Source organism: Sceloporus undulatus, chromosome 5 (assembly GCF_019175285.1).
Source record: "Sceloporus undulatus isolate JIND9_A2432 ecotype Alabama chromosome 5, SceUnd_v1.1, whole genome shotgun sequence".
Classification (NCBI taxonomy): Eukaryota; Metazoa; Chordata; class Lepidosauria; order Squamata; family Phrynosomatidae; genus Sceloporus; species Sceloporus undulatus.
The window spans coordinates 30,904,296-30,932,291 of NC_056526.1; the positions used below are offsets into that span (position 1 = coordinate 30,904,296).

The following is a 27,996-nucleotide window of genomic DNA, read 5'->3' on the forward strand; positions in this document are numbered from 1 at the left end:
GTAATCCTGTCAGTCTCTGTCAGCTGGCTAACTGGAGCAAAGGTAGCATATGTCACCTGCCAGGAAACAACTGGGTGATTAACCAGACCTCCATATGAAGGCCTAGAGGAACAGAAAAATAGATTGGCCATGCAAATCAACCCAGCATGAAAAAATGTCACAGATCTATTACTTTTGTAGTTCTCAACCTCAATATCTGCCAGAGTATTTTATCTATGTATGACTGCAGCTCCTGAAAAGTACAGTAGGATCCTACTGTGAAATGGCCTTCCCTATGATAGCAGAAGCAACCCTTACTTCTCAGAAACAAACAATAAAGTAAAATATGGCACGTTACAGACCGCCTGAAAGCGGCGGTCTGCCAGCGCTGCCGGTTGATGCATCTGGGAACCGCAGTGGCCAAACTGCGCTGTTCCCAGACACGGCAAAAAGAAGGCGCTTCTTTTTGTGCCCTGGAAGTGGTGCTGTTTTGTTGTGTTGGTGCTTAGTACACAAAAGACGTTATTAGCTTATTATCAATAAATGGAAAACAGATTTTGCTTTCATATTTTTATCTATAATTCTATTCAATTCCTGCATTAATATATATTAAATATATCCACTCTAAATATTCAAATGCACATTTTCTTTCTCATTTCCTATACATGTGTTCATTTAAACATTTAAATGCATGTTTTGATGCAGTTAAACTACTGAAAATGTATATACCAACATAATAAATTGTGCACAATATAAATTATGCTAAATTCTGATTCACACAACCATCTAGGAAGTATGGCTAAGGTAATTTGCTATATCAGTTTGTAAATATCAAATTCAAGAAGCATCCCTAAAATTATCAGTAAGGGAATTTTCCATTGCAGTGGAATAAAAACTCAGCTGAACTGACCCCCCCCCCCACACACAGAAAATATGAATATTTCCTCCCAGCTCAATCACAATTAGTGATTAGTTGATTCAGGATGATTAGCAAAAATCTTATGAGAGCCAGAGCACAACATGTAAATCTGAAGAGGATGAGCAAGATTGCTGCTTCTTCACAACTCAGTAGATAGCTCTATTTCTTTTTGCAGTTCCTGCTGTGAAAATATTTCATCCTCTCAAACAATATCAAACTTGATAAGGTTTGTACCAGACAATCCCAGCCAACAATTGGGTGACTGAACAAGTTTTATAAGAAAATCAGTGATTTCAAAATTGCCCTCAAGAATGGAGCAGATTATAGAGTCAAGCTCCTGTGGAGGAGGAACTGCCTTCCAATGACTGCACTGCTACCCTTCTGTTAAGTACCATTTGAAGCAGCACACCGGATTGCCCCCAAGAGATCCTTTTAAATTTGTTGTGAGACCTCCCAAAGTGAAAGCAGGGGAAGGAAGACTAAAAATCTTAAAATAATCACTAAAGATAGATTCCCTTAGATGAACATCCAGGGATTGAAGTAATTCATATCCATATTCTGGTATCAAATTTATTGAAGTTACCAGCCACTGGCAAAAGAAAATAGGAGAAAAAAAGAAAGAAAGAAAGAAAGAAAGAAAGAAAGAAAACTGAATCAAAGTAAACAAAATGTGAGTATTAAAAAGGCTGAGAAGATGAGATGAACTATCTGGTACTACAAACACCGATAAAATATCAGTGTTTCTTTGTAATATTAATATGAATTATTTTAATTATACTGGTTAATTGCTAAAAAGGCATCTCTGTTATTGATTAAAACATGAATAAACAGACAGCTAAATTTGGAAAAGGATGAGAAATTTCTTAAATACACACATTAATTATCTAGCATGTTTTTGAAAAGGTTCAATATGGATGTATGAAGTAAAAAGATGCTCCCTTGGACTGTGTTCTGCACATATTCTTGAGCTGCTTGGAGGTCAGTAATATGGATGCTGGCTTCTGTCAGGATTGCTAAGTCAGTTGCTGAAGTACTGACAACAAAGCTATCACTGCAGGAGCTGGTGTTTGGGAATCCACTAGTTGGAAAATGGGATCTAGTCATGTCCAGGCCCAATTAATTAGCCATCCTGAGGATGATGTCAGTAAACTGCTTAATATCCTTATGAGATGAGGCTGGAGTTTTATCTTTTACTTTTCCAGATGGAGAGGCAGGCAGAGGTGATGGAGAAGCAGGAGAAGTTGAGTCTGAATCAAAATTGCCAAATGACTCCAAAGGTAATTGTTGCTGAGAATCAACAGAGGATGAAATGACTGACAAGTGAGAAGATGCTGTGGAAGTATAGGGGATTTGATAGTGGCACAACTGTAATCACAGAAACTGGAGGCACATGAGATGGAACAGTCAAGGAAGAAATTGAGCATAGTAAAACACACGGTACCAGAGAAGAGTACACCACCATCATCACTGAAGATGCATCTAAACCAGAGAAGGAGATAGCCTTGTTTTTGGTGGATACTGAGGAGACATTGACATGGATGGTTGATGATGAGACTATGGAGATGAGCAATATCTGGGGGTAACTGGAGATGCTGATGAGGAGAATGAAAGTGGGACCTGCTGAAGTATCATTAATATGGCAATCTTCTGTATGACACATACTCCCTATGATGGTACCATTTGTGGTATGAGGGTGAATAAGAGTGACACAATCCTGGATGCTTTCTCCACATATGTTCATACCAGTATCAGTGCATATATGATATGATATATATAGAAAATCTTCTTAATACTGGTAATTTTGGTATGATGGTGTGAAAGTAGCATAATATCTCTCCCTTACAAATGGGGATCTCACTTTCCTTGGCAATGAAGGTAAAGGTCTATGTCTCAGTGAAACTCAAAAACCCATGTTGGAGACCAAAGTATGCTGCTCCACAATAGGCTGCAACTGAGTATTCACAGGCAACAGTGAGGGAATCAATGTTGCTGTTGATTCTGATGCCAGTAACAATTGATGCTTGTGCTTTGATTTCTTTTTCTTCTTCAGGGCATCTTCTTAGTCCCTTGATACCAAGCAACCTTTAAAGGTAGCTGGCTCTTCTGGATCATTTTAGTGTGAGCTTTCATCAAATTCACCTCATGGACTTACCGAGATTTTCCCACTGTAATTGCCTCAGTAGGGTAACTTCCATAGTAATTACTGAAGCTGTTAATACTGATGTTGCCACTGGTAACAAAATCATTAGGACTGATGAATCTGTCAATATTGATGTGTCTTTAGATTTCTGGGGCCTTGAAGCTGTTGAGGCTGAGAATAAAGGCTGGTTTTGTGCTGCTCAGTCTGCCACTTGAAGGGACTACTCCCAGAAATGCAACTTGACACACTGTGCCCAGTTCTAGAGAGCCTGCACTGTGAAGCCCTTACAAATGGCACACTTTTCAACAATCTGCCCCTCCCCTAAACAAAATAGACGTTCTAAGTATCTATCAGAAAGAGAAACTTTCCATCCAGATAAGAAGAATAACTTAAACAATGAAGCAGAGTCCAAAGAAATTGTGAGATAAGAGGGGAGGCGGAAATGGTGGGGAAATGGACAATGAATATATGCAAGATATTTTCTTTAAAAAACTGCAGTAGGGAGATGATGAAAAAATAAGGAAATAAGATCAATATAATAAAGGAGGAAAAAGAGATGATGGAAGCAACTTGATTAGAGAACACTCAAAGTGAAGCTACTCTACTGGCAGACAAAGAACAACTGAGGGGATAGTAGCTTGGCAATCTGAGGCATGCATGGTGGGGAGGAGTGGGCAGGTATGCTACTCAGCTCTAGAAAATTCTGAATTGATAGTTTTTTTGTGGGTTTTTCAGCCTATGAGGTTGAGTTCTCGAAGAGTTTATTCTTGATGTTTAGCCAGCAGCTGTGGCTGACATTCTCTGACGATGCCAGCCACAGCTGCTGGCAAAACATCAGGAATAAACTCTTCTAGAACATGGCCTCCTAGCTTGAAAAACCCACAAAAACTATGGATGCCACCTGTAAAAGCCTTTGACTTTACATCCTGAATGGAATCTGCACAGGTTAAAAAAAAAAACATTTCCGTGAGACACAGAGACCACAAATGAGAACTTTCCTACTCTTATCTCAATGGTCCAATAGCACACTCTCTAATGTAGACAAAATCATGACATGTTCCACCAAGCATTTACACCTTGCCACTTACCCTGTTCCTTGATGCAGTGTTATACGTAGAAAGAATCCTCAAATGATAGAGTAATTTACTGTTACCAATAAATGAATAGGAAGTGATCAGAGAAAGGAAGTTAATAGCAGACAGAGAATAGTCACCTGAAACCATAAAGAACTTCATACATCCCTGAACAGTGAACAAAAAGAATGGAAAAAGGCATTATACAATACCTTTGAACTTGTGAAAGACAGCCCATAACTCAGCAATGTCTGTAGCAAAGGTAATGTCTGTGTCAAGTACAATGACTCGTTCAAGGTTGGCAGGGAGAGTCTTTGTCAGAACCAGCTTCATCAGCCCATAAATGCCAGAATAGTGTTTGTTGGGTATCCAGGACACTTCAGACTAATAGGCAGAAAGGACAGGGAAGAGAAAGGAAAGAAAGAAAAGTTTTATTAGAGACATTACTTCTTAAAAACAATTGGTTCCTCAACTTTTGTCTTAAATGCTAGTTCTTGGAATCAAAAAGATATACAAGGCAAGATGAGCAAGAAACAGGAAACCTCATCTGACACAGATCCACTGACAGAAACATCAGTAGTGATGGGTACTTTATTCCAAAATATAATTCTACCACACACTCAAAAATCTCTGAAATATCAAGAGTTGCACAAAAGCAAAATCACAGCCATATAATACATATCTTTTCTATTCAAAGATATGAAACATTCTCCGTTTTCAAACACCATAGAAATTAACTCCCCCCCCAAAGAATTTCCTTTTGTAGCATGATTGAACTTGATATAGTTGGAGTTCCTTTGCCTCTGACAATATGAGTTCTGCACATGAATCTGCACAACTCCAGACTTGTTCCCATGCCTATGCTTTATAATATTGCACAGCTGTAACAACACCTAGTCAGTGGTGGGCACTATTAAGTTTATCGAACAGCCCCCAGGATTGTGATGGGGGCATGACGAAAGGGAGCGAGATGGGAATCGGATGGGGCAAAACTGATTATTTATTTTTTTTGCTTTTTAAATTCTTTATATTTTTATTCTTCCTGATTTCTTGACTAAAAGTTCCATTTTTATTTATGAGAGAATTAAGGCACAGAAAACCTTTTAAGTATCTTGATGTCTTCATGATCAACTTTAAATTATATAAATAATATATAAATAATCAGTGAGCATTCTTTTTGTTTGGGGTGACCTGTAACCGGCCCTTTCCCTGATGTATCGGGGCCTCAGCTGCCACAATGGCAGCCTCTGAGGCCCCGATCCGCCGCTTTCCAGGCCGTGGGAAAGTGGCAAAAGGCTGCTTCCCCGCGGCCTGGAAAGGGGTGTCCTTGGGGCTTCATGCCCCAAGGACACCCGATGGTGGTGGGGAGGAGGAGAAAGGGGCCGCTTGGCCCCTTTCTCCCTTGCGTCGCTGGCGCAGCCGTCTAAAGGCTGAGCCAGTGACGCAAACCGCAGAAAGAGCTCCGTTTCGGAGTGCCTTCTTGCGCCACGGAAAGGGTGCTCTAGGCGCCCTCGCAAGGTGCGACGTCACTACTGCGCCACCTCATTTGGAGGCGGCGCGGTGGTGACGTAGTCAAGGCGGTGCCCATCTGTATAGGGCGCTGGCATTTTGTACAGACTGGGTCCGTACTAGGGTTAGGGGCGTCAAGAAGTGACATCCCTTTCTAACCCTAGTACGTGCTCGTCGCGTACTAGGGTGCCCATTTGTAACGGGCCTTAATGTCCAACTACAACTCTGTTCTATACCTCATATATGCAATGCACCACCACTTGCAAAATCAACAGTATTCTCCATGCAGCAGCAATATTAGGGTCCATTTTTGTTGAAACAGTCACAAAAGGATATGTATGTTCAACAAGTATGCCAGTTGCTAAGTATCAGAGCTAAATACATCCTCCAATGTGACAGTGCCAACAGCACATATTCCTTTCATAAGGAATATATGCTGTTGGCATTTGGGGATTTGGAGATAGCAGTTGAGTAATTCTCATACCAAAGATCCAGTGTGGTGTAGTGGTTCAAGCAATAGATAACAATTTGGGAGACCAAGGTTTAAAACCTCCCTCAGCCATGAAAACCCACTGGGTGATCATGGGCAAATCATACTGTCTCAATGGAAGATAAAGGCAAACCCTTTCAGAACAAATCTAGCACCACAAAACAAAACAAAACGCCCATGATGGGTTCACCTTAGGTTCACCATAAGTCAGAAATGACTTGAAGGAACACAACAGCATCAACAATTGTGATACCAACTCTCAGAAGCAAAGTTGCTTTTCCTCCTCAGTAGTAGTCAGCTGAGCCCAAGAAGCAGTTAGAATGAGGCTCTAATGAATTTCTCAAACTCTGCTGTACTTTTTGTAACAGCATGTTTCTGAAATGAATAGGGCATCAGGAAAGCAAAAGGAAGCCTTTTATAGTTTCCTTTTAGCAGTTGTCCTTATATTGTCAGGCTGGCCAGTGTGAGAAACAGGAGGATGTACCTTGGATCTAACCGAGCAAGGCTATTCGGGTGGAATTAACATTAATAGGGGCTTTGTGTGTGCCTATCTGTCTTTCTGCCGGGCCAGTACAAGATCAGAATTAAGGCTATCTCACAGCGGCCTCACAAAGTGAAGATGTAACAACCTAATGATGTTTTTAAAAGCTATATCCTATATTCAGACATGATGTTGTGTGATATCACAAAAATAATTCATTAACTGGTTTTACTTATATTCCACCTTTCTGACCTAACGTGACCTAACTAGGTTAAAATAAATACAGGTGAAAAACTAAATGATGAAAAGTTTAAACACAATTAAAGAAATTATTCTGTTAAAATGCTACTAATTTAAAACAGCTTTAACACATTGAAAACATAACAGTGAAAATAATAGTATCTCTCCCATCTAAAGATGCTTCTACAGGAACCAGTTACAAGGCAAAGATCTGACCCAATTAAAAAAAAACCAAACACTTTGTATCCTAGTAGGATGAGGGTTGAGAAGAGGCTCTGTGGGAGGGAATTCAACAACCAGGGTGCAGTCAGTTTTGTGAGTGGTGGGACTTAGAGAAAGCTATGAATCTTCTTCTTCATATAAGATATAGTCTTTCAGGTCATCTTGCTATCTGAAAATGTGCTTGCTTGCCATTTACCTTTCCATGTATATATACTTTTTGGTCTCAAATCAGGATGGAGAGGAAGAAGTGCCAGAGGTAAGTGAAGATAACCCATGTTTTCTGGTCCTGTATTGGTTTATGATGTATCTGAGCCTAACTTATTGCTAAAGCAGGGGCAGGCAACTTGGGCCTGGAAGCTGCACTGCCAACAAAAGACGACATAGGGCAATGCAACCTTACACACAGAAGGTCTTTAAAGCAAGTAGCACAAAAGACTAACTAGGGAAGTCTGGTATTAATGAATATCCACGTAACAGATACATTATTTGCATCTTTACATTAATTAGATTGTTTACTAATAGCTATGTGAGTATTCCCAATAATATCAGTTTGTTTCTACAGTTCTACCTGTTTGGTCACTTTTTTAACCTCATTTGGTTCAGCCACCTTCAAGATCTCCTTACTTATCAATAAACAAATTACTTCTATATTGGCCTTTATAGTACCTATTATATTACAATGGTATTTTAACATGGTATATATGTCTTGGATTGGATCATCTTTGGCATTTTCCACTTTATCTTTGTTCCCAACTATGTGCTCTGATTCTGTTTCACTTAAGTTTCCCTGGACTTTCTGGGATTCTGCCTCCAAAGCTATTAGTTGTTTTATAATTTCATCTCTGCGCTCCTGAGACTCAGCTATTTCTTTCTCCTTCCTTAGCAATTCATCTAATGGAGGAAGGTCATCAAAGAAAGCTATGAGACTCTCGTCATGACTTAAATCGGTGTTCATTGCTTTAGAATGTAACTTTTCATACGTGAGTATTCACTAGTACCATGCTTTCCTTGTTAAGTCTTTTGGGCTGCACTTCCCAAACCAGGAGACCTCAGAAGATGACAACCCTGCTAGAGCCTTCTACCAATAAACAAACAAACAAACAAACAAATAAAATGTGGAAGGATGGTGTGGAGAAATATTTTATCATGTTAGGCATGAAGAACCAATTTTTAAAAAAACCATAGCAATTGTTTTCTTGTGTTTTTTTGTTTTTGTTTTGTTTTGTTTTTTTGTTTTTTTTGGTGAGGATCTTCATTCAGCTAATGTCACTTCACTCAGTAAATGAGGCATTAGTCTGCCTATTTAAAAGTCTCATTCACCAATGAGTAATCCAAAAAACCCAAAGGAAATGCAAGCCGCTGAATATTGTCACCGTGAGTGGCTCCAGTATGATAAGAACAAAACCTTATTAATGAGCGAGTCAGAAAATGCATGCACACACAGAAAGACATGTTTAAATGAAGTGTCCTTGAAAATTCACTTTAATTTACCCTTTTCCTTATCTTTATCACACCATACATTATTTGGCTGGCTGGAAAGAAATTTAGGGTTTATTCTCAGAAGTTTCTGGTTCTGTTTTGCATAACTGGAAAACAATTTATCTGAACAAAAGTGAGAATAAAGACAATGCAATTCAGTATTGGGGAATAAATTGTACCCACATTACTGTATGTACCCAATTTATTTACTGTATGTAGTCAAGTAAAGAAGTCAAGACAAAGGTTATAACCACATCAATTTGCTTGTTTTAAGAAACAAAGTGCTCAAGTAACAAAATGAATGCTCCACTCACAAAATTTCCTTACAATATATATTTTATAAAGATTGTACCTATTTAGAGTAACATGGATATTCAGATCCTAAAACCAAGTAATCATGGCACTTTAGGATAACAAAATTACTCCTTCCCAGAACCCAAATACTGAATGCAGAGTATTTTTCAGCTTTACAGATTTCAGCCACTGTGAAATGAAAGTGATTTCTGCAGGCTGTATTGTTTTTGTGCATCTGTAAAAGATTTTGTTTCCACTATATTGAATACCAGTTTCTATCAACTCTATCAATGTGATGCTATCTTTATAGAATACGTAGCTGGTGCAGGTCAGGGGGTGAGGGTGGGGGCTTTACCATTTGCTCCTACTGCAAATATTTTTTTCCTTATTTTATAAGTATTTTCTAGTTTATTATTTAGCACAAAGACACTATTTCACTATAATAAAGCCTGCTGCAGAGGATCTAAGTATAAACAGAATATGTTGGAGAAATGATACCTGTCCTGAATTAGGAGAGTCACCTTCAAACAGTTTCTAATTCCATTGCTTCCAGGCTATTACCCATGGCAGTGTGTCAATGCATGGCTGAGAGTCTCTTCAGATCATTCTTTTAGGGATGTCAATCACTGTTGTGAAACCAGATGCTTTTTCAGAAGTTCACCTTGAATATATGCTTGGAGTTCTCTAGGCCAACTGTCCCCTTGGAGCATGTTCACATTGCTGAATTTATCTCTGCGATCTAAGCCAACAGTGAATTACCAAGCTGTCCCAATTTCATTTCTTTTTTTAAAAAATTAAAACAACTGGGATTCAACAATATATCATAATCCTTTCTGAATTTATGCAGGGTGCCACTGGGGTTTGAATGGGTTTGAAAGGGCTCTGATGGTACAATCTAGGCCCTTTGCTCTCTACTCTCTTAAAGTAGTTCATGGGTGGAATGAAATGTAAACCAAGGATGTGGAGGCATAAGGCTGGAGCAGGAGTTTTGGAATGATAATATGGGTCAAAACTGAACAGCTAGTTATACCCTTTATCCTTTTAGGAGTTGGAGCCAACTCTCTTGTACAACCACCAGCCCTTGAAATTATCAGCATTTGCTTATTAGAGAAACAATGTCAATTTATTGTGATGGAGGTGGAAAAGAAATTACCATTCCCATGCATCCCAGTAGCAATGGAGTCAAATGATGAAGAGTATCCATTTCTTAAAGATGAGGCTCAAAGTTCCATACCTGCCTCACATAAGTTTACTTCCTTTCTGCAAAGGCTATTTAATTTTAGAAAGGGGGGGGGATAGTTGCTTAGATTTCTTTTCTATGTTTGACTCAAAATTTTGTTCATATTGTGGCCTCAGCTCAGGAATTGGACCTGCTCTTTGGAAGACTGAAGTATCCCCCCTCTGGTGGCAAATATTTGGATGTATGTGCAAAATTAGGATGGAAACCCTCCTGGCTATTTGTGCTAAGCCTCCTAACTGTTGAATGACAAATCTGTGAGTCATACAGTTTGCTCTGTGGTAATGTTGAAGCATAAAATAATCATGTTTCCTTTATCTTCTTGGGACGTTATCTTAATGTTTTCAAGAGTTGTTGTTGTGTGTCTTCAAGTCATTTTGACTTATGGATACCCTAAGGCATGAGGTTTTCTTGGGAGGATTTGTTCAGGGGGGAGGGGGGTTGCCACTGCCTTTTTCTAAGGCTGAGAGGATGTGATTTGCTCAAAGTCACCCAGTGGGTTTCCATGACTGAGTGGGGATTCAAACCCGATCTCCAGAGTCCTAGTCCTATGTTCAAACCATTGCATCATGCTGTACTTAAGCACAGAGTTTAAATATGTTTAATAGGGTCTTTCTAAGTCACCACTAAGGAAATATTGCTTTTTTTGAAACTTGATCTCAGGCAACTTAATCTGTTTGCTTTTCGTATAACTGGTTTTACAAAAACTAGACTATACATAAAATGGGATGTGGTGGCTTAGTGGTTAAGATGCAAATTCTGATGATTGGAAGTTCAGAAGGCTGGCAGTTTGAGGCCGGAGTGCCGCAAGATGGGGTGAGCTCCTGTTACTAGTCCCAGCTTCTGCCAACCTAGCAGTTCAAAAGCATGCAATGCAAGTAGATACAAGATACCACTTTGCTGGGAAGCTAACAGTGTTCAGTGCAGATATGCTGGCTACATGACCACTGGAGTCATCTTTGGACAACACTGGCTCTTCAGCTTAGTGATGAAGATGAGCACTAAGTCATGTTAAGGGACTAACCTTACCTTTTTACATAAAACAAAGAAGAAACAATCCCCCAACCCTAAAGGCTAGAAGGAACAAACAATAAAAGAATTACTGAAGGAAGTGCTATTGACATACACAGAAGAATGATAGAGTACATGCTTATCATATTCCTATAAGATTTCTCCTCCTGCAATGCCTGTCTTGGGAGATGCAGATTCAGCAAGCAAAACTTGCAGAATGACCTGTTCTTCAGTTTCAGCGAAAGAAAAAGCACCCAAGCAAGATTTTAACCATGACAGTTTTTCCACTGACTAGCCAGCTTTGTCCAGATGATTTCTATCCACATTCCACATCACTACATAGCTAGGGTATTATGTTTTAAATTAATTTGTTCAGGTTACCCAGTACAATATGAAAGAAACAATTTGTTATACTACTTGTTACTCAAATGTAATTCTATAAATTGGTCATCGCTAACACACTATTTTAATTGTTTGTTTTTAAAAGGGACAGAAATACAAACATTGCCCCCAAAATGGCCCCCAAATTCTCCCTTTTCATATAACTGGTTTTACAAAAACTAGACTATACATAAAATGGGATGTGGTGGCTGATGTGGTGGCTCACCCTGAAATGTAAAGTTTTACAAACAAAAAGTTTTTAACAAAGTAATATCAATCATCATGTTCCTTTTAAGATGTAAGAACCAGTATGGCTTGTTCCTTAAAAAGACACGCTTTTAAAGATATAGTTATTTTAATGTTTCAAGCCAGCTTTGAAAGGATGTTACAAAGCCTATTTTCACATTTCATAATCAAAGCTGTTGTTGTGGAAGAAATTTGAAAGACCTTCCATGTGCCCCACTAGTTCTTCATGCTGATTCATGTATGAAGTACTTATGGGCAGACTGCTTCTAATGCTATCAATCAAACAATATTGTCTAGCTATTCTTGCCCTTCCCTCCTTAACAGACTTTTTGTGAAATGAAATAACAGGTGGGAAATACAAGGAAGTAGCAAAGGGAAGTTTGTATGGCCCTTCTCCAAATTCACTGAATGAAGCAGAGCAATTGTACAATAAAAATCAACCTGATGCCTCTGGATCAAAAATCAGAAAAGCATGAAGTAATAATAATAATAATAATAATAATAATAATAATAATAATGTTTATTTATATACCGCTTTTCCAAATTAGATCAAAGCGGTGTACAACAGAAAGTACAATACAATAATCCAAAGTCAAAATAAAACATAACAGGCCTCTCTCCCCCTCAAGATGGTGGTCGGAAGGAGGGCTCTATTTCTTTCAGGCCAGGCCTCTCTCCCCCTCAAGATGGTGGTCAGAAAGAGGGCTCTTTGTCTTCATGCCAGGCCTCAGTGGTTCTCAAACTTTTACCCTTGTGGCCCACTTTTACATCTGCATGGGGACATCACTTCCATGCTTAATGAAGTATATTAATAAAACATGTTTTATTTGTTTAGTGTGTTTATTTTTGTTCACACATTCATGTACTGGTATATTCATATTTTAACATATTTTAAAGGAAACAGCCCCTCCTCTTTCAGGCATAGGTTCCAAATATCCTCTTTGCCCCTCCAGGAGAAAAAAAGTTTGGGAAGGGAGAGAGGGAGGAAGGATCAGGGCCTCCAAGTCGTGAGGAACTCTTGTGTCCTCCGCTGAGGGTCCCCACCTCACAGTTTGTGTACCACTGCAATAACCTGAAAGCTTTCTCAAAATTATAGATTAGAATTGGGGATGCTCCAGATATGCCAAGTTTTCTTCCGGATAACTGGAAATGCTTTCAAAATAAAGGTTTCCATCTTTCATTTCTAGATCCATGAGAAGAGCTTTACTGATACTATATCTAGATAATCAAAAATATTTTTTTCTAAGCCAGCACTGTGGCAGTTAGCCTCTATTTTAGTAAAGTGTCACTGCTATGATTGCCATAGTACTGCTAAATTGAAGGGAAGCATTCGGTTCTAAGGACTAACAATTTATTTTGTTTAGGTAAAAACCATCTAAAACCTGAAGTCTGGTTTCCAAAATAGGCTACCTGAGCCCACAATAAAATTTAAATCCTTTATATTCAGTGCAGATGTTCAGTGTTTTTCTATGCAATTTATATGTACTGTATCTGAAAGATGGACTTTCTTCATCACATTACAGCTTGATGTTCATTTGAGCATTGCTTCCACAGATAAAAACACCTTTTTTAAATCAAAATCAAAATTACCTAGAATTACTTCTTTTCTCAAATTACCCATACAACAAGCATACATTCAGCATCAGTAGAGGAAGAATGTATTGAAGTATCACACAACTCTTTCTCCACTGTTGTGGAGAACAACACTTGCACTGTTTAACTCGTCATGTTAAGATTTTTAAATGACAGGCTAGGGGAGTAAGGTTCTAGTATCAAACCATACAAAAATTGTACACATGCGCAACTTTGAGAGATCATAGTTAAATATATGTTTAGACAAAAGAAAGGAAGAGGCAAAGAAAATGTGCAAAAGAGAATGTGCAGAGAGCATCTATAGTGAGAAGAATGAAATAGGGAAAAAATGGGTTCTTGGCAAAATTATATTTATCTAGGGTAAAAGCCAAACCACCTTTCACACTTCAACTTTTTGTGTTGCCTAGCAAATATTAGCAAAGGGTCTTGTTTTAATTAAGCTCCATAATTGCAACCTTGAATATCCTGATCCAACCCCCGATGATTCAGAGACTGCCATTATATTGATATTACCCCCAGAACAGGCCCTTACTATTTATATGGATGGTTGTCAAGGAAACCAGGTACCAAGGATAACTGTGGAACATGTGTAGACTAAGCACATCTTGTACATAAGTGAAAAAACATAAGTCATCCTAAGAAAGCATCTCAGAAGCTAATAGGCTTTACAAGATCTTAGTTTTATAATCCATACAAACACACATGTTGGAAGGGATATTGCTTCATGTAGAGCCAACCTGACCTTTTTGCATTCACAACAGTCTGAAGAAAAAGGCCAGCTGAGAGTTAAAAGTATGCTTGAAAAGTTCTGCCAAGACTGGTTAAAATGGCTTTGAAAAAATTCAATAGCTCTTTCCAGATTTCAATGTTATTCCTTCCACTAATATGTTAATTTCTACTCTGATTTGCATGAATTCCCTATCAATTTAGAGAGGAAGCAGAATTTTGTTCCATTATTATTTCATGAATGAGTATAAGAACTTCTGTTGCAGCAGTACTATAGGAAAGGGCATCATATAAATGCCAAATCTGGATGCTTAACTCTCAGTTTGCTAAGCAGAGATATACAATACATGAAACTGTGTATGCGGTGCCATTATTTTTCACTGTTGTATGCAGTCACACCAGGAAATCTTTCACCATTTTGTATGTACTGAGAAAGTACAGGTAGCAAGCTTCAGAACAACCTAGAGTCTTAAACACGGTTTAAATGTGTTTGTATAAGCTGGCTTGTTCTAAAACTGGAACAACTTGAATGCCTGTGTAAAAGGCTAATGCATATTTTGGCTTAATAAACTGAGGCATTATAGGCTCTACTGGTCACAGACAAGTGAACAAACTTTCAGATGGCTTTTTCCTAGGTAAAAATTCTAATTGATTGAACAGCTCAACCCGCCTTTTAGTCACTCCACTGCATACAAGAACAGATTTATAGATTATTTGTTAATAGATTTTGGTAATGTACATAACATTCATTTATGCTTGAGAGTTCTGGTGCCCATATTGGCTTTATAGCATTTGGAGATGTTCTGTTTATATAGGCTACTTCATATGCAATGCTCTTTCATTTGCTGAAACCAGTACTATCCCAACACAAAACATGCTGGGCACACAATATCATAGCCACAACCAACAGCTGAAATGGAGTGCTGAAGAATGAATATGTTAAGAGACTTTCAGTTTTTTTAAAAAAGCTATAATTGGCATGCTTCATGTCAGTGTAAAATGGATGGTGAACAACAGCTTAACAGTCTGAAGAGGGAAGTGTGTAAAGAATTTGTAGAGGTCATACCTGAGAGACATGTGTAGGACAATGCTGTAGTTTGTGGAAAAATATACTGATATGCTGTAGATCAGCTTTCTTTGCACAAGGTGTTTTGACATGAAGATGTGCTGAAGCTAGTCAGAACTCACAACATAAAGGTGTCATATTCCTTCTTTGGGCTCTTGAACCAAAGTCACTTTGCCAGTTTCTGAAGGTAGTTTTGACATTCCAATTCCAGAAATAAAACAAGAACACTTCCAGAAATAAAACAAGAACAGCTTTGGTAGATGTAGTCCTAAGGGCCATCATCCATACATACGTAAGATATTGCAGACTGTTCACACAGTCCTTATATTATTACAAAAGTTCATTGTTATACATGCATGAGAGTACCCGCTTAATGGAAAATGCATTTATAACAATTTGAGATGACTTTCAATATATGATTTTGAAATCATAAAAGCTTCACTTTTACTAAGGTTCTAGTGAATTCTTTGGAAGAAAGGGAAGAACAATAGATTTGCTTCAAATATCTATGGTATAACTCTCTATAAAACATATTTAAATAAGACAATTTAGAAATATATCCACCAAGTCTCATTATGCATTCTCCTCAAGACATAATAATTGATGTGGTACACAAACATGTTCTAGGCAAGGGTGGGGTCCCTTCAGATGAATTACTACTGTATTTCCATCATCCTTCATTGTTGGCCAAGGTGTCAGGAATGGATCAGAACTGGAATCCAACAACATCTAGAGGCCCCCATTTTCCCCATTCAGGATCTAGCAGGGACACACTTCTCATACTTGGGATAAAAGATTACAGGTTGCTTTTCTCAAAAAGTCAATAGGCTGGGGTAAAGAGAGACATTCAGGAAAGGAGATGGAAGCATTTGTTATATCTGTGGAGCCTGACCGAGGCTAGGACTAGATGGAATATCCACTCTCCCATTCTGGGATAAAAGCGGGGTACAAATCCAAAAATAGGTGGGTAGGTAGGAAGCTAAGAGCCAGTGTTGTTAAACTATGACTCCACAGACCAGGGTTCAATTCCTGGCTTGCCCATGAAACCCACTGGGTATCCTTGAGCAAATCACATGCTCTCATCCTAGGGGAAGGCAAAAGCAAACCACCAGTGAACAAATCTTGCCAGGAAAACCCTACAATAGGTTCACCTTAGGGTCACCATAAGTCAGAAATTACTTGAAGGCATCCAACAACAACAAGGTAGGAAGACAGATGGATAGGATAGGATAGATCTCACCCTGGGAAGCCTTCATAGGCCAATACAAATGAGCAAAAAACAGATAACTCTTCTTGAACTACCACTGTATGGTGTTAAAATGAAGAGAAAGGAACAGACTCTCATGGCTTGCAATCTTAATTAAGTAGCCTTGGTGTCTATATGCCATTTTATAAATAATAATACACAAGTTTACAAATGAAATCTCTTTTCCCCTCAAAATGCAGTCCTCAGCAGAAAGATGCATCTAGGTCAATATTTGCTTACTGCTTAATATGCAAACGATATTGAAGTTCCCCCCTTTCCCCCATATCTCCTTCTCTTTCTATCTCTCTCTTTTAAAGGATATTTTCTGACAGGTAATCCTTCCCCTTTGCCACTTCTTCCAATTATATTCTGTTTTCACATCCTACTAACATGTGGAGTGGTTTGGAATTTCCTTAATTAGTACAGCAATTTGCTAAATCTTGTTTTTACCCTTTTACAGGATTTTAATCAAGTTCAGCATGGCAATGATTTGATATGCCATACAAATTACTGTCACAACTTTCAGGTGCCAGGTTTTTAAAAATATTTTCTACAGTTTCTCTGGATGACATTCATTCTGTATTCCAGCATACTAGTAAACTGCCACGTTCCAATTTAAAGTTTTTTACATATACATATTTATTGTAAGTAAATTTGAGTGAAATAAATGGTTAAGATACAGTTTTCTGTGGGATTTCTATACACTTTTAAAAAATACTTTTTATTAAATATTTTAAAAATGTTTAAAATCATCATACATTGTCCTAATCATACAGTCACAACTTTACACATACACAAATACATATTTCCAAACATGAAATCTTTTAATTCTGCAATATATTTACCGGTAAATAGAACTTGTCTAGTGTTGCTGATGTCCATATAGCATATTGATACATAAAATGCTTCCAGCACTCAAGTATAATAATTAATTATGTGTAAGTTCTCGTTTCCTTCAAGCAATAGTTGCTTTTTGTGATGCCTTAAGTATGGGTAAACCCTTGTACTCCCAAAGGTTAACTCTTCTAGAATCTCTCTGGTTCTCCACAAGGGTAAGACTTAGAGCCTTATCAGATTACAAAAGTATGCTCAGATGGAGAGATAGAGCAGTGAGTGCTTACCTCTCCGCACATCTATTCCTGGAGATGGTCATAAATGCATGCCTTTTGTCACACTGGTAAAATCTGGTTGACAAAGGCATGCTTTTGCCATCTTCTCCCTCTGGAAGATGACTAGAAGTGCTTTGAGGGCATGCAAAGAGGCAAGAGGAAAGCCGCTTCTCTACTGTTATGTCTTGGCTTACTTTTGTAATGTGATTAGGGTTTTAGGTGCGTTACAGACCGCCGAAAAGTGGCGGCCTGTACCCGCCTCTTTCTCCGGGGTATCGGGGCCTCAGTGGCCAGAACGGCAGCTGCTGAGGCCCCGATCCGCCGCTTTCCAGGCTGCGGGGAAGTGGCAAAAGGTTGTTTCCCCGCAGCCTGGAAAGGGGTGTCCTTGGGGCTTGAAGCCCCAAGGACACCCCGCGGCGGCGGTGAGGAGGAGAAAGGGGCCGCTTGGCCCCTTTCTCCTTTGCGTCGCTGGGCGCAGCCATGTGAAGGCTGCGCCCAGCGGCACAAACCAGGAAGGAGCTCCGAAACGGAGCTCCTTCCTACTCCGCGCAAAAGGCACACTAAGCGCCCTGGCGCAGAGCGACGACGTCACATCCGCGCCACCCCGTATAGAGGCAGTGTGGTCATGGCGTCGTCATGGCGGCCCCCATGTAGATGGGGCGCCACCATTTTGTATGGACTCAGTCCGTAGTAGGGTTAGGGGGGTGCGGAAGCACCGCACCTTCCTAACCCTAGTACAGACTGACTCTGTACTAAAAGGCCCGTTTGTAACGGGCCTTTGATTCTAAATCTAAATTTTAGAAAGCTAAGGAACTAAAAAAGGAGACATTTCATTTAATCCAGGTAAATTCTAGCAGAATTATGGGCTCAGATTTTAATGGGCTCATGGGGCCACTAGAATGGGGTCAGACAGTTATGCTTTTAATGATTTGCCCCTACTAATGCAAATGTTGGAAAGATGGCTCTTATCCAAATAAATCTGTGGAAAAGGAATTTGGTATAACCTCTTTTTTATATTACACTCTTACGGCACTATGATTCCTCTTTAACTGATGTGATTCCATACTAAGGGATCCTGGGATTTGCAGTTTAGGGATGAGTATTTATTATTCTCATCTAGACAGTTCTAGTGCCTCCCCAAACTATAAATACCACTATTTCCATGGGATGCAGCCATTTCCATGGGATGCAGTTAATTCAGAAACACACTGCTATAACTGTATAGTATTAAAGGGCTCATAATGTATTTATTTATTTTTTGAATTTATAGCCCACCTTTTTCCCAAGATGGGATTCAAGGCAGCCTGTAATAATTTCTAAAAAGATTATGCTACAGTGTTATGTTACAATTTTTTTTAAAAAAAGAAATAACAATTATTTTTAAAAAATTATTCAAAACAGTTAAAAACATTTAAAATATATTTAAAAAACAATATACAGTAAAAGATTTTAAAATACAGCACACCACTTCACACACACAGAGAGAGAGAGAGAGAGAGAGAGGAATAATTAAAATATAAAGGCACCTTCACACACCAGCGGAAAGAGAGTTGGGGGAGAGCAACTAGAATTCCTGTGGAGGGGAGTTCCACAGCCTCTGAGCAATCACTGAGAAGGCTTTTTCCAAAGTCCTCACCAAATGCATCTGTGAAGGTGGCGAGGCTTTAAATGTTCCATGTACTTCCTATGACCATGCATAATGAATCTTGGAAATGGATCAGCATATCAGTGTTTGACTCATTATTGAGACACACATTCTTCCACATTACACTGGTGTTTATCACACTATACTCTTAAAGTGCTACTATTCCACTTTGACTTCTCTAGCTGCCTCCTGTTGCATTCTGGGATTTGCAGTTTTAAGGAGGGGTATTTAGAATTCTCAGGCAGAGAGCACTTCAAGAGTATAGTGTGATAAACATCACTGTTACACGACTAGATGATTCAGGCTGTTGCCAGACTGCAGAACTAATGCAGTTTGATACTGTTTTAACTGTCAAGACTCCATCCTATGGAATCCTGGGATTTTTAGTTTGCTGCAGTACCAGAGGTCTTTGACAGAGAAGGCTAAAAATCTCAATGAGCTACAAATCCCAGAATTCCATAGCACTGCCCCATGCTAAAGTGGTGTCAAACTGCATTAATTTTGCAATATAGATACAGCCTCAACAAGTAGTTTGCCAATTGTGTGAGTAAATAATGCAGAGACAGAACATGCGGCCACAGAAGTTATTTTATTTCACTGAAGCAAAATTGAGAACTGAATCTTTTCAAATCAAAGTTCAAGGATCTGGGATTGATAATATTGACCACACATTATGGAATATCTTTCTTGTGCTCAGTAAGTGAACAGGCATGGCAATTATAATTAACTGAAGTTGTGTATATTAAGAGTACTAATATTATTTTTAGCTATCATAATTCATATCCTAATTCAGGGTATAGACTATTCAGTTATCTTTTTGAGCCTCAGTCCTGATTAGTGGGTAGATTAGTCAAGCAGCCATTTTGGGGCCCATTCTTGCTCCAGAAGCCCCTGGCATTGAATTTATGAAACTGCATCAAAAGAACTAAACTTCATACTAAAAGTAGTCTTGGATAACTATTTGTTTTATCTTACCTTTAGTTCATCAGCATCGTAGAAGTCTATGCGCACTGCAGGAACCATCCAGGTCTGGAAAAGAGTTGCCAGGATCTGTTTTGCAATGGCATCTGCAATGAGGTGGAAATGAAGAGGATTCCGTCTGGTGGAAAGAAAAGGCAGGGAGAGTATGGTGAATACTTCTAGCTCTGTTTATAAAAGAAATTCTTCTGCTTTACAACTGATATCATTTTATAATATATGTGGTGCAGCCACACAATGAGCTAGGGTAATTTTTTGTAAAAAAAACATCCATTATAGTTTGGTTACGGTCTAAATGTTTCTCTTAACTTGCAATTTGCTCTCTCAAAGGCTACCAATTCACTCTCACTATGAGCACTGACAGCACAGTTCTGATATGCTCTGAGGTTTCTGAATCACCTCAGTAGACCTTGTGTGATATTAATGCTTTTATTTATGGAAGAAAATAGAAAGATTGGTGTGTTGGGGATTTCTTTTACTGCCAGCCACCACACATTTACATTGGAATCCTATGGGTGCACTATGGCAATGGCTGCACTTTTTCCAGGGTGGTGCATCTGGGTTAAAGGAAGGCAGACAGGGTCTGTCAGTTCCAAGCAACCTATTTCCTTAACATATCACTTCTTTACAGCTGGTGCACCTATGGTTGACTGTGCACTCAATTGTTGTTGTTAACTGCCCTCGAGTCAGCATTGACCCATGGTGATCCTGTGGCTATCTCAAAGACTCACTTGTCTTACTCTGTTCTGCTTAAATCTTGCACATTCATGCCTCTGACATCCAGATAATTGAGTCTAGCCATCAGGTCTTCCTCTTTTTCTACTACTCTCTACCCTTCCCAGCATTGTTGTCTTTTCCAATGAGCTGTGCCTTCTCATGATGTAGCCAAACTGCAACAGCCTCAATTTGATCATCCTGGCTTTCAGGCATGATATGCTCAAGGACCTATATGTTTGTCTTTTTGGCTGTCCATGGTATCCTCAACACTTTTCTCCAACTTCACATCTCAAATGAGTTGATTTTCTTTTTATCTGTTTTTTTCTCTTTCCAGCTCTCACATCTGTACATAGTGGTGGGGAATACCATTGCTTGGATTGTTCTAACTTTAGTGTTTAATTGTACAGTTAGACCTTGGTATCCATTCTGAACTCATGTCCCATTGTCCCTATTGGTGGCATGATGTGATTGTGCCTACTACTGTGATTGCATGCATACAGCACCAATGAGGGCAATGGGACTTGCTGTCCATGGATAGTTAAATGCATCGATGGCAAGACCATGGATAAGAAGGCTCCACTGTATATCTTTGCTGTTTAAAATTTGTTTAGTTCTTTCATCACTGCACTTCCCATTCCTAATTATCCCTTGACTGCAGTTTCCGTTCTGATCAATGTTTGATCCAAGGTATGAGAATTCATTACCTATTTTGACTTCCTCATTGCCTAGGTTGAATGTGTGCAGATATTCTGTGATCATTACTTTTGTTTTCTTTAAGTTCAGAAGCAAGCTTGATTTTGTACTTTCTTCCTTGACTCCCCTTAGTAATTGTTCCAAGTTTATGATGTGTTCCACTAGAAATATGGAGTCATCTGCATAGATTGTTGATGTTCCTTACTGTGCCAGTGTAGGGATCCCTAATGGGTAGTTGTGGGGACCTCTGCTGCTTCTCTGTGGCAGGATTTCATGTTCTTCCAATAACACAGATTGAAAGCAACTGTACAGATTAGAAATCACTGATGAAGTCAGTTCCTACTTCAATGAGAGTTAGCTACAGTAATCACTCAGCTGATGACTGCTTCCTACAGTTCTTGCTGGACCAACGTGAGATTCAGCTACACAAAAGTAACTTACATGGATCTTTGACATCATATAAATCTACATTTTCTCGGTTCAATACTGCATACTTCATACAGGCAAGACTCACAGATGAAATAAAATAGTCTCAGGCAATTGTTCAGATCGAATACATTTCTGAACAATGTGGACATCTTCTGGAAATATATTGCCTTTCAAATATAGAATTTCAAAAGGGAAAACTCAATTGTTTTGAAAACTAGGATAAGCAAATAATCCAACATCTTAAACTGAAGTTTTGAGAGCACTGAATATTTCAAGAGCATGCATGAAATCTCTTTTTGAGGCTAAGAAGAGGAACATTATGTATTTATCTGCAAACTCCTCCATTTGAAAGAAGGGAATCTATATATAAAAGCCACTAAGATAACAGATGGTTCATTTACCCTTTATTAATTTAATTTAATATAATTTATATTCTACCTTTCTCCCAACATGGATGCAGGATGGCTTATCACAATGGCAAAACAAAACAGAAACCTGGTAGTAAAGAATTAAAAACAATTTCTATCATATTAAAATACTACTAACTTTTTAAAAGTATAAAATCATTTTTAAAAATTCATAACAATGAAGATAAGAAATATAGCACACCATCCTGTGTACTAACAATTTCACCATCAAATGTGTGTTTAAATAAAAAGGTCTTTACCTGCCAAGTAAAGGAGATCAAGGGGTGGGGATGGGTCAGTCTAGTCTCCCATGGAAGTGAATTTGGCAACCTGGGGGTAGCCACAGAGAAGGCCTTTTCCCATATGAGACTAATAAAAACACCTTGCCCAAGGATCTTAAGACTTAGGCAGAAACTAAACCTTATAATAACTAGCAGTTTGAATTGTGTCTGGAAATTTGAATTCTGCCTAGGAATGAACTGATAATCAATGAAACTATTTCAACAAGGTTCAATAAGGTCACCCCAGTCAGCACTCCAGCTGCAGCAATTTTAATTTACTGAAGTTTCTGAACAGTTTCCAAACGTGACCTTACATAAAATGTGTTACAACAGTTCAAACAGGATGTAATCAGACTTGTGTCCCTCTAGCCAGATCTGACACCCAAACTACAAGTTTGCAATTTGATAGGGAGTGTAACTTCAAGATAGACTGAATCCCTATGCCTTTTCATTGACCAAGAGCATCTGCCTTGTTTGGATTAAACTTCAGCTTGTTCGCCCTCATCCAGTCAGTTACTGGGAGCAGAAAGTAGATCAATCGCCTTTGTCAGAGTATCTGTGTCTTTCGATCTCTGAATATATATTATTCTTGTACAATAATATATTCAAAAGTCTTTCCATATTTCTACTTGATTTGATCAGTCAGCATTCCAAAAAACCAAACAAACCCCAAACATATCTTGTTTCAACTGTATCTTGACTTTAAAAGTATCTTCTAAATGAATTTGAGTTCAATATTTCTGTGCTTTATTGCAAGTCAATCACATATTAAGGAGAGATTCTGTCTTCTGTTTACATTTCCATCATTTCTTTGAACTCTTCTTCTACCTTTTCGATAACATGTCTGGTATTAAATACCATCTGTACATCATTTTATAAACTTACAATATTTTGAGCCTATTTCACCATACATTCCTTTACCTGTTCCCCTTCAGTAACAGTGTATATTTTTGCAATCAAACATTCATCATCTACACATAGTAGGGTTTCTGACTCAGATTTAGATGTTTCAAATCTCTGAATTTTGTATCCATTTAAATCTTTGATTTAATTGTGTATAAAAAACACCAGTTGATCTAAAGCCTTTTTTAAGATCAGGAATGGTGCATAAACATTTGTTCATATGTGGAACAGTGTGAGGAGAATTCAGCAGTTGTTTCTGTTGCAAGTTCTTTTATGCTAATGGATGATTTTAGTAATTACCATACCCAATCAGAATGGTTCCACCAATTCACATCCTGAATGACATATTTCATAATTTGGACAAAGATATGAAAAGTATAAGATAATTATGAATGAAATGAAAGATGACAACTTCAGCCTTCCTGCCTCAATTCACCCTCAAAATATTTTTGCAAAAAAGAAACCCTAGGCTAAAAACACATTGCAATTATGTGTATCCAAATGGGAAAACTTTAGCACTTAGAGAGGAGAGGATAGGACAGGAACAAATACATAAATAATGGAAAGACAATTTTAACTGACCAGTAAGTATGAACTGAACATGGTGCCATTAAAGGGAAATCAGGCATTTCTCCAACAGAGTTGAAAAAGTGTTGAAAAGTGAATGCCATTAAGCTAGAAATGTTACATACTCTCACAGGAGAGATTAGAAAAAAAACATTTCACTTGAAGACAAAAAGGTCAGGAGAAACAAAGTACAAAAATCAGCGAATTGGAAAACACGAGTATTAGAGAGCATGGCCCCCAGTTCCTTCCTTCAGAGAGGAGGAAGAGCAGTAGATTATGCGTAGACTCTTGAGAATATGCTTGCACAACAAATGCATTCAAAAACAGAAGGGGAAAAATACCCTATAACTTTTACTGGTATCAGTTAGCACAGCCATATTGATTCATTCCAACTGAGAAGTTGATATTATGACATTCTAAATGTGGAGTACAAGACAAAACTGATGCATTATTGTTTTAAAAAAAACCCTGGACGAGATTATTGATGCAGGCAACAGTCTGCCATTGCCAGAAATTCCAAATGTGACCTTGTTTCTGAATCCTTTCAGTAATTAAGTTCTGATGTTTAATCTAGTTCAGCACTGCTATGATGGACAGTTCCTTCAAAGTTAAAATAGTTAAGTTATATAAGTTCTTCTCCCTTGAATTTGTACTTGAATTTGTGGATACTTTAGTCAGTGCAGGACACCCACTATCTCACACATTATAATAGTGTCTTAGGAAAGTTTTGTTCCTTCCTCAAACAGTTTGTTGTTGTGTGCCTTCAAGTCACTTCCAAACCTACCATGGCAAGATTCTTGGCAAGATTTATTCAGAGTGGACTTGTCTTTGCCTTTCTCTGCCCAACAATATCCTGTGGATTTCCATGGATGAGTAGGGTTTAAATCCTGGTCCCCAGATACATAGTCCAATACTCAAACCACTATATATGCTGGCTTCCCTCAAAAGGTTACTCCTTGATAAATAAATGCCTGAACAGACAGGCCAAAATAAAGCTGTTCAGGTCACTTTGGAAGTATGCATGCATCCTAAGAGGCTGAAAGCCACATCAAAGCCACGCTTGAGTCCTAAGGACGGGAGCACAGCTTTGGTGTAGCTTCTGGCCTCTTAAGATGCATGTGCCATTTAAACAGCATATCCCCAAAGTGACCCGAAGCAGCTTTATTTTGGCCTGTCTGTTTGGCACCTAAGATATATTTATTTGACAAGTTATCAAAGAGCAAAGAAGAAATTATATACCCACTTACTGAACTGAAAAGATTTACTTTTGAGTTGACATGCATTGGATTAAACTATAAAAATGCTTTTGTTACTTCATCCACTCATAGAACCAAGAAATTATAAATACCATCTTCAGAACCATAAAGAATATTAAAATATGGTTTGAAATTCATTGACCATCCTGCAGTGCTAGGAAGCTGGTAATCACAATCTTCAGTTTGCTTGAAATGAGAAACTGTCAATAATTACAGGCATCCTGGCTTTGAAGGGAGAATAACAGAGCTATATGTCTGGACAAATGGCTGATCAAGACACTGCAGCAAAACATTTTTTGGTCCTTTAATCGATTCATCCAATATTGTTTTTTAAAAAAAATATATTGAAGGAAGGTTCTGTGTAAACTGAAAGTTTAAACTGTGAATGACAGTTCCTCCTCATAACCATAACTAATTTAATACAGAGTTACTACATTGCAAACTATTTACATTTCCTTATTTTGTTATGACAAGTTCCCATTAAGACCTTCATATAAGTATGCAGATTTAGTTTTTAAAATAAGATCCTGCCTTTGGATATATAGTTTTGGCTTAGATACTGTATTGTCAACAGCATATTTCAAGGTGACTTTGGTCAGAAAGAAAATCCTAAAGGTACCAAACAAAAATAGAAACTCTCCAGATAAAATGTTGTGGGAGATCACACAGTTGCTCTTGTTTTGTAAGGCTTTCAAGATAATTAATTCGTATAATTCTTATCTGGCAGTAAAAGAAATGTTAAGATAAGAACAACAAAAGGTTCCCATCACTTTAAAACCATAGGGGAGTTAAATATCAAGCATGCTAAATATTAACAAATGCAATTAGCCATCTAAAAATGAAAAACTAATTGGGAAATAAAGATGTTTATGGCATTCATGGACAACTTTTATGTCCCTGAACATATGAAATGTAAATGAAGAGCAGGAGGTGAATTTCTCTGTTAGACAACAGACAGGAAAATAAGTAACTGTAATATAGCACACATGGACAGAAATTTCTTCCATGGTGCAAATTCAGTTGTGGGGGAAAACAACCTGGAAGAGCAATGCAAAAGCCAATGAGGAAGGCAGCTGAATGTCTACCAGGCACAAGACATCTGATTAAACAGGAAATTCAGCTCTTTAATTTGTTGTTGTGTGACCCTATGGTGAAGTTATCATGGGGTTTTCTGAGGCTGAGAGTGTGTGACAGTCATGAAATTGAATCATAGGCGGGTTATAGACCGCCGAAAAGCGGTGGTCTGGCTCCGCCGCTGCTTGCAGCGTCCGGGAGATGCAGCCTTTAAACGGCGCGACTCCCGGATGCTGCAGAGAAGGAGCACGGAAATCACGCTCTTTCTCAGGCCCCGGAAGAGGCGCCGCAAGTGCCAAAGGGTGTCTTGTCTGATGAAGAAGCCCATCAGTTTCGAAAGCTTGCAACAAGCATGTTGTGAAGTTCAGTTGGCCAATAAAGGTATCACTGATGGATTCTTGTTTGTATTTATTAAATGGCCAACACAGCTACCCCTGAATGTATTCTACTTTGAAAAGTGTTTGCATAATGCTGTAATAAGAACATTTTCCCACATGTGTGAAGCTTCTTTGGACCAAGATGTAATTCCTAAGGTTATGATAATGTGGGAGCTAAAGAGAGCCAGTATGGTACAGTGGACTGGGAGACCAGGGTTCAAATAGGCCTTGGAAACCCACTGTGTGACCTTGGATAAATCATACTCTTTCAGCTTCAGAGAAAAGAAAGGGCAAACCCCTCTCTGAACAAATTCTGCCAAGAAAACCTACTGGAAGGTTTGCTGTAGATCACCAGACGTAAGAAATTACTTGAAGGCATACAACAACAAAAGGCTAGATCATTATTATCTCTAGATAATTAAGGATTTACGCCAGGAATAAGTAATCTCTTGCAAATCAAACCTACTCCTCATTATTTGTGAATGTGAATCTCAATTATGGGATTACAGTGGGAAAGTACAGTGAAGATTTTTTAAATTTAAATATACTTTAAAATAATTTAGGTTTAACGTGTTTCCTTCTCTGTACTGATACAAGAAATATTTCAAGTTTTAAATATTTGCTGCATGTTTATGACCTTGTCAGACTGAAGAATTTGTGTCTGCTATATGTGTCCTGTTACACTGTCAATTTATGCAGAGATTAGATTGAAATTATTGCCGGATATAAGGAAATCCATAAACAATCTTGATGTTTCATTATTGTAAACAACATCTATCAGCTTCAGGTTTTCTTCAAAAATGTAAATGCAACAGGAGAAATGTTAATTTAGCCTGTATAATGAAGATTTAGAAGCCATAGACTACATGTGCTCTCGAACATATTTGTCTATAGAGGAGAAGCCATCAGGTGATAAGAAGGCTCAAACAAGTCAGACAAAGCAAATCTACTCACCTATTCCACTTATTTATGGGTTGTATGGAAAGAAACAGCTGAAAGAAATTACAATTTCTTTGGGATAAAAAGTAAAATAAGGCCTTATACTAGGAATTATGGGGGATAGGGTGAACAAGTCATCCTGTAACTTTTTTTTTTTTTTTTTTTACAAATAACTCATTTCTAAACTTCCCAAACACACAGTTGTTGCTCTTCTTGTTGTGTAGCTTCAAATAGTTTTTGACTTATGGTGACTCTAATGCAAAGCTTTTATAGCAGTAGCAAGTACATG

General features: G+C 38.3%; 2 protein-coding genes across 2 annotated transcripts in view; both read right to left on the bottom strand.

The window, feature by feature from the left end:
- The window catches only part of SYN3 (synapsin III), a 1,385,441-nt gene that overhangs the window by 535,329 nt on the left and 822,116 nt on the right, over positions 1 to 27,996 (bottom strand). The window lies entirely within an intron of this gene.
- Positions 1 to 27,996, bottom strand: part of LARGE1 (LARGE xylosyl- and glucuronyltransferase 1) — a 305,482-nt gene that overhangs the window by 175,937 nt on the left and 101,549 nt on the right. The window contains exons 5-6 of the mRNA XM_042466639.1: positions 20,062 to 20,185; positions 4,324 to 4,495 (exon numbers count right to left, since the gene is read on the bottom strand). Of these exons, the coding sequence (XP_042322573.1) occupies positions 4,324 to 4,495; positions 20,062 to 20,185 (296 nt within the window). The remainder of the gene's footprint in view (positions 1 to 4,323; positions 4,496 to 20,061; positions 20,186 to 27,996) is intronic.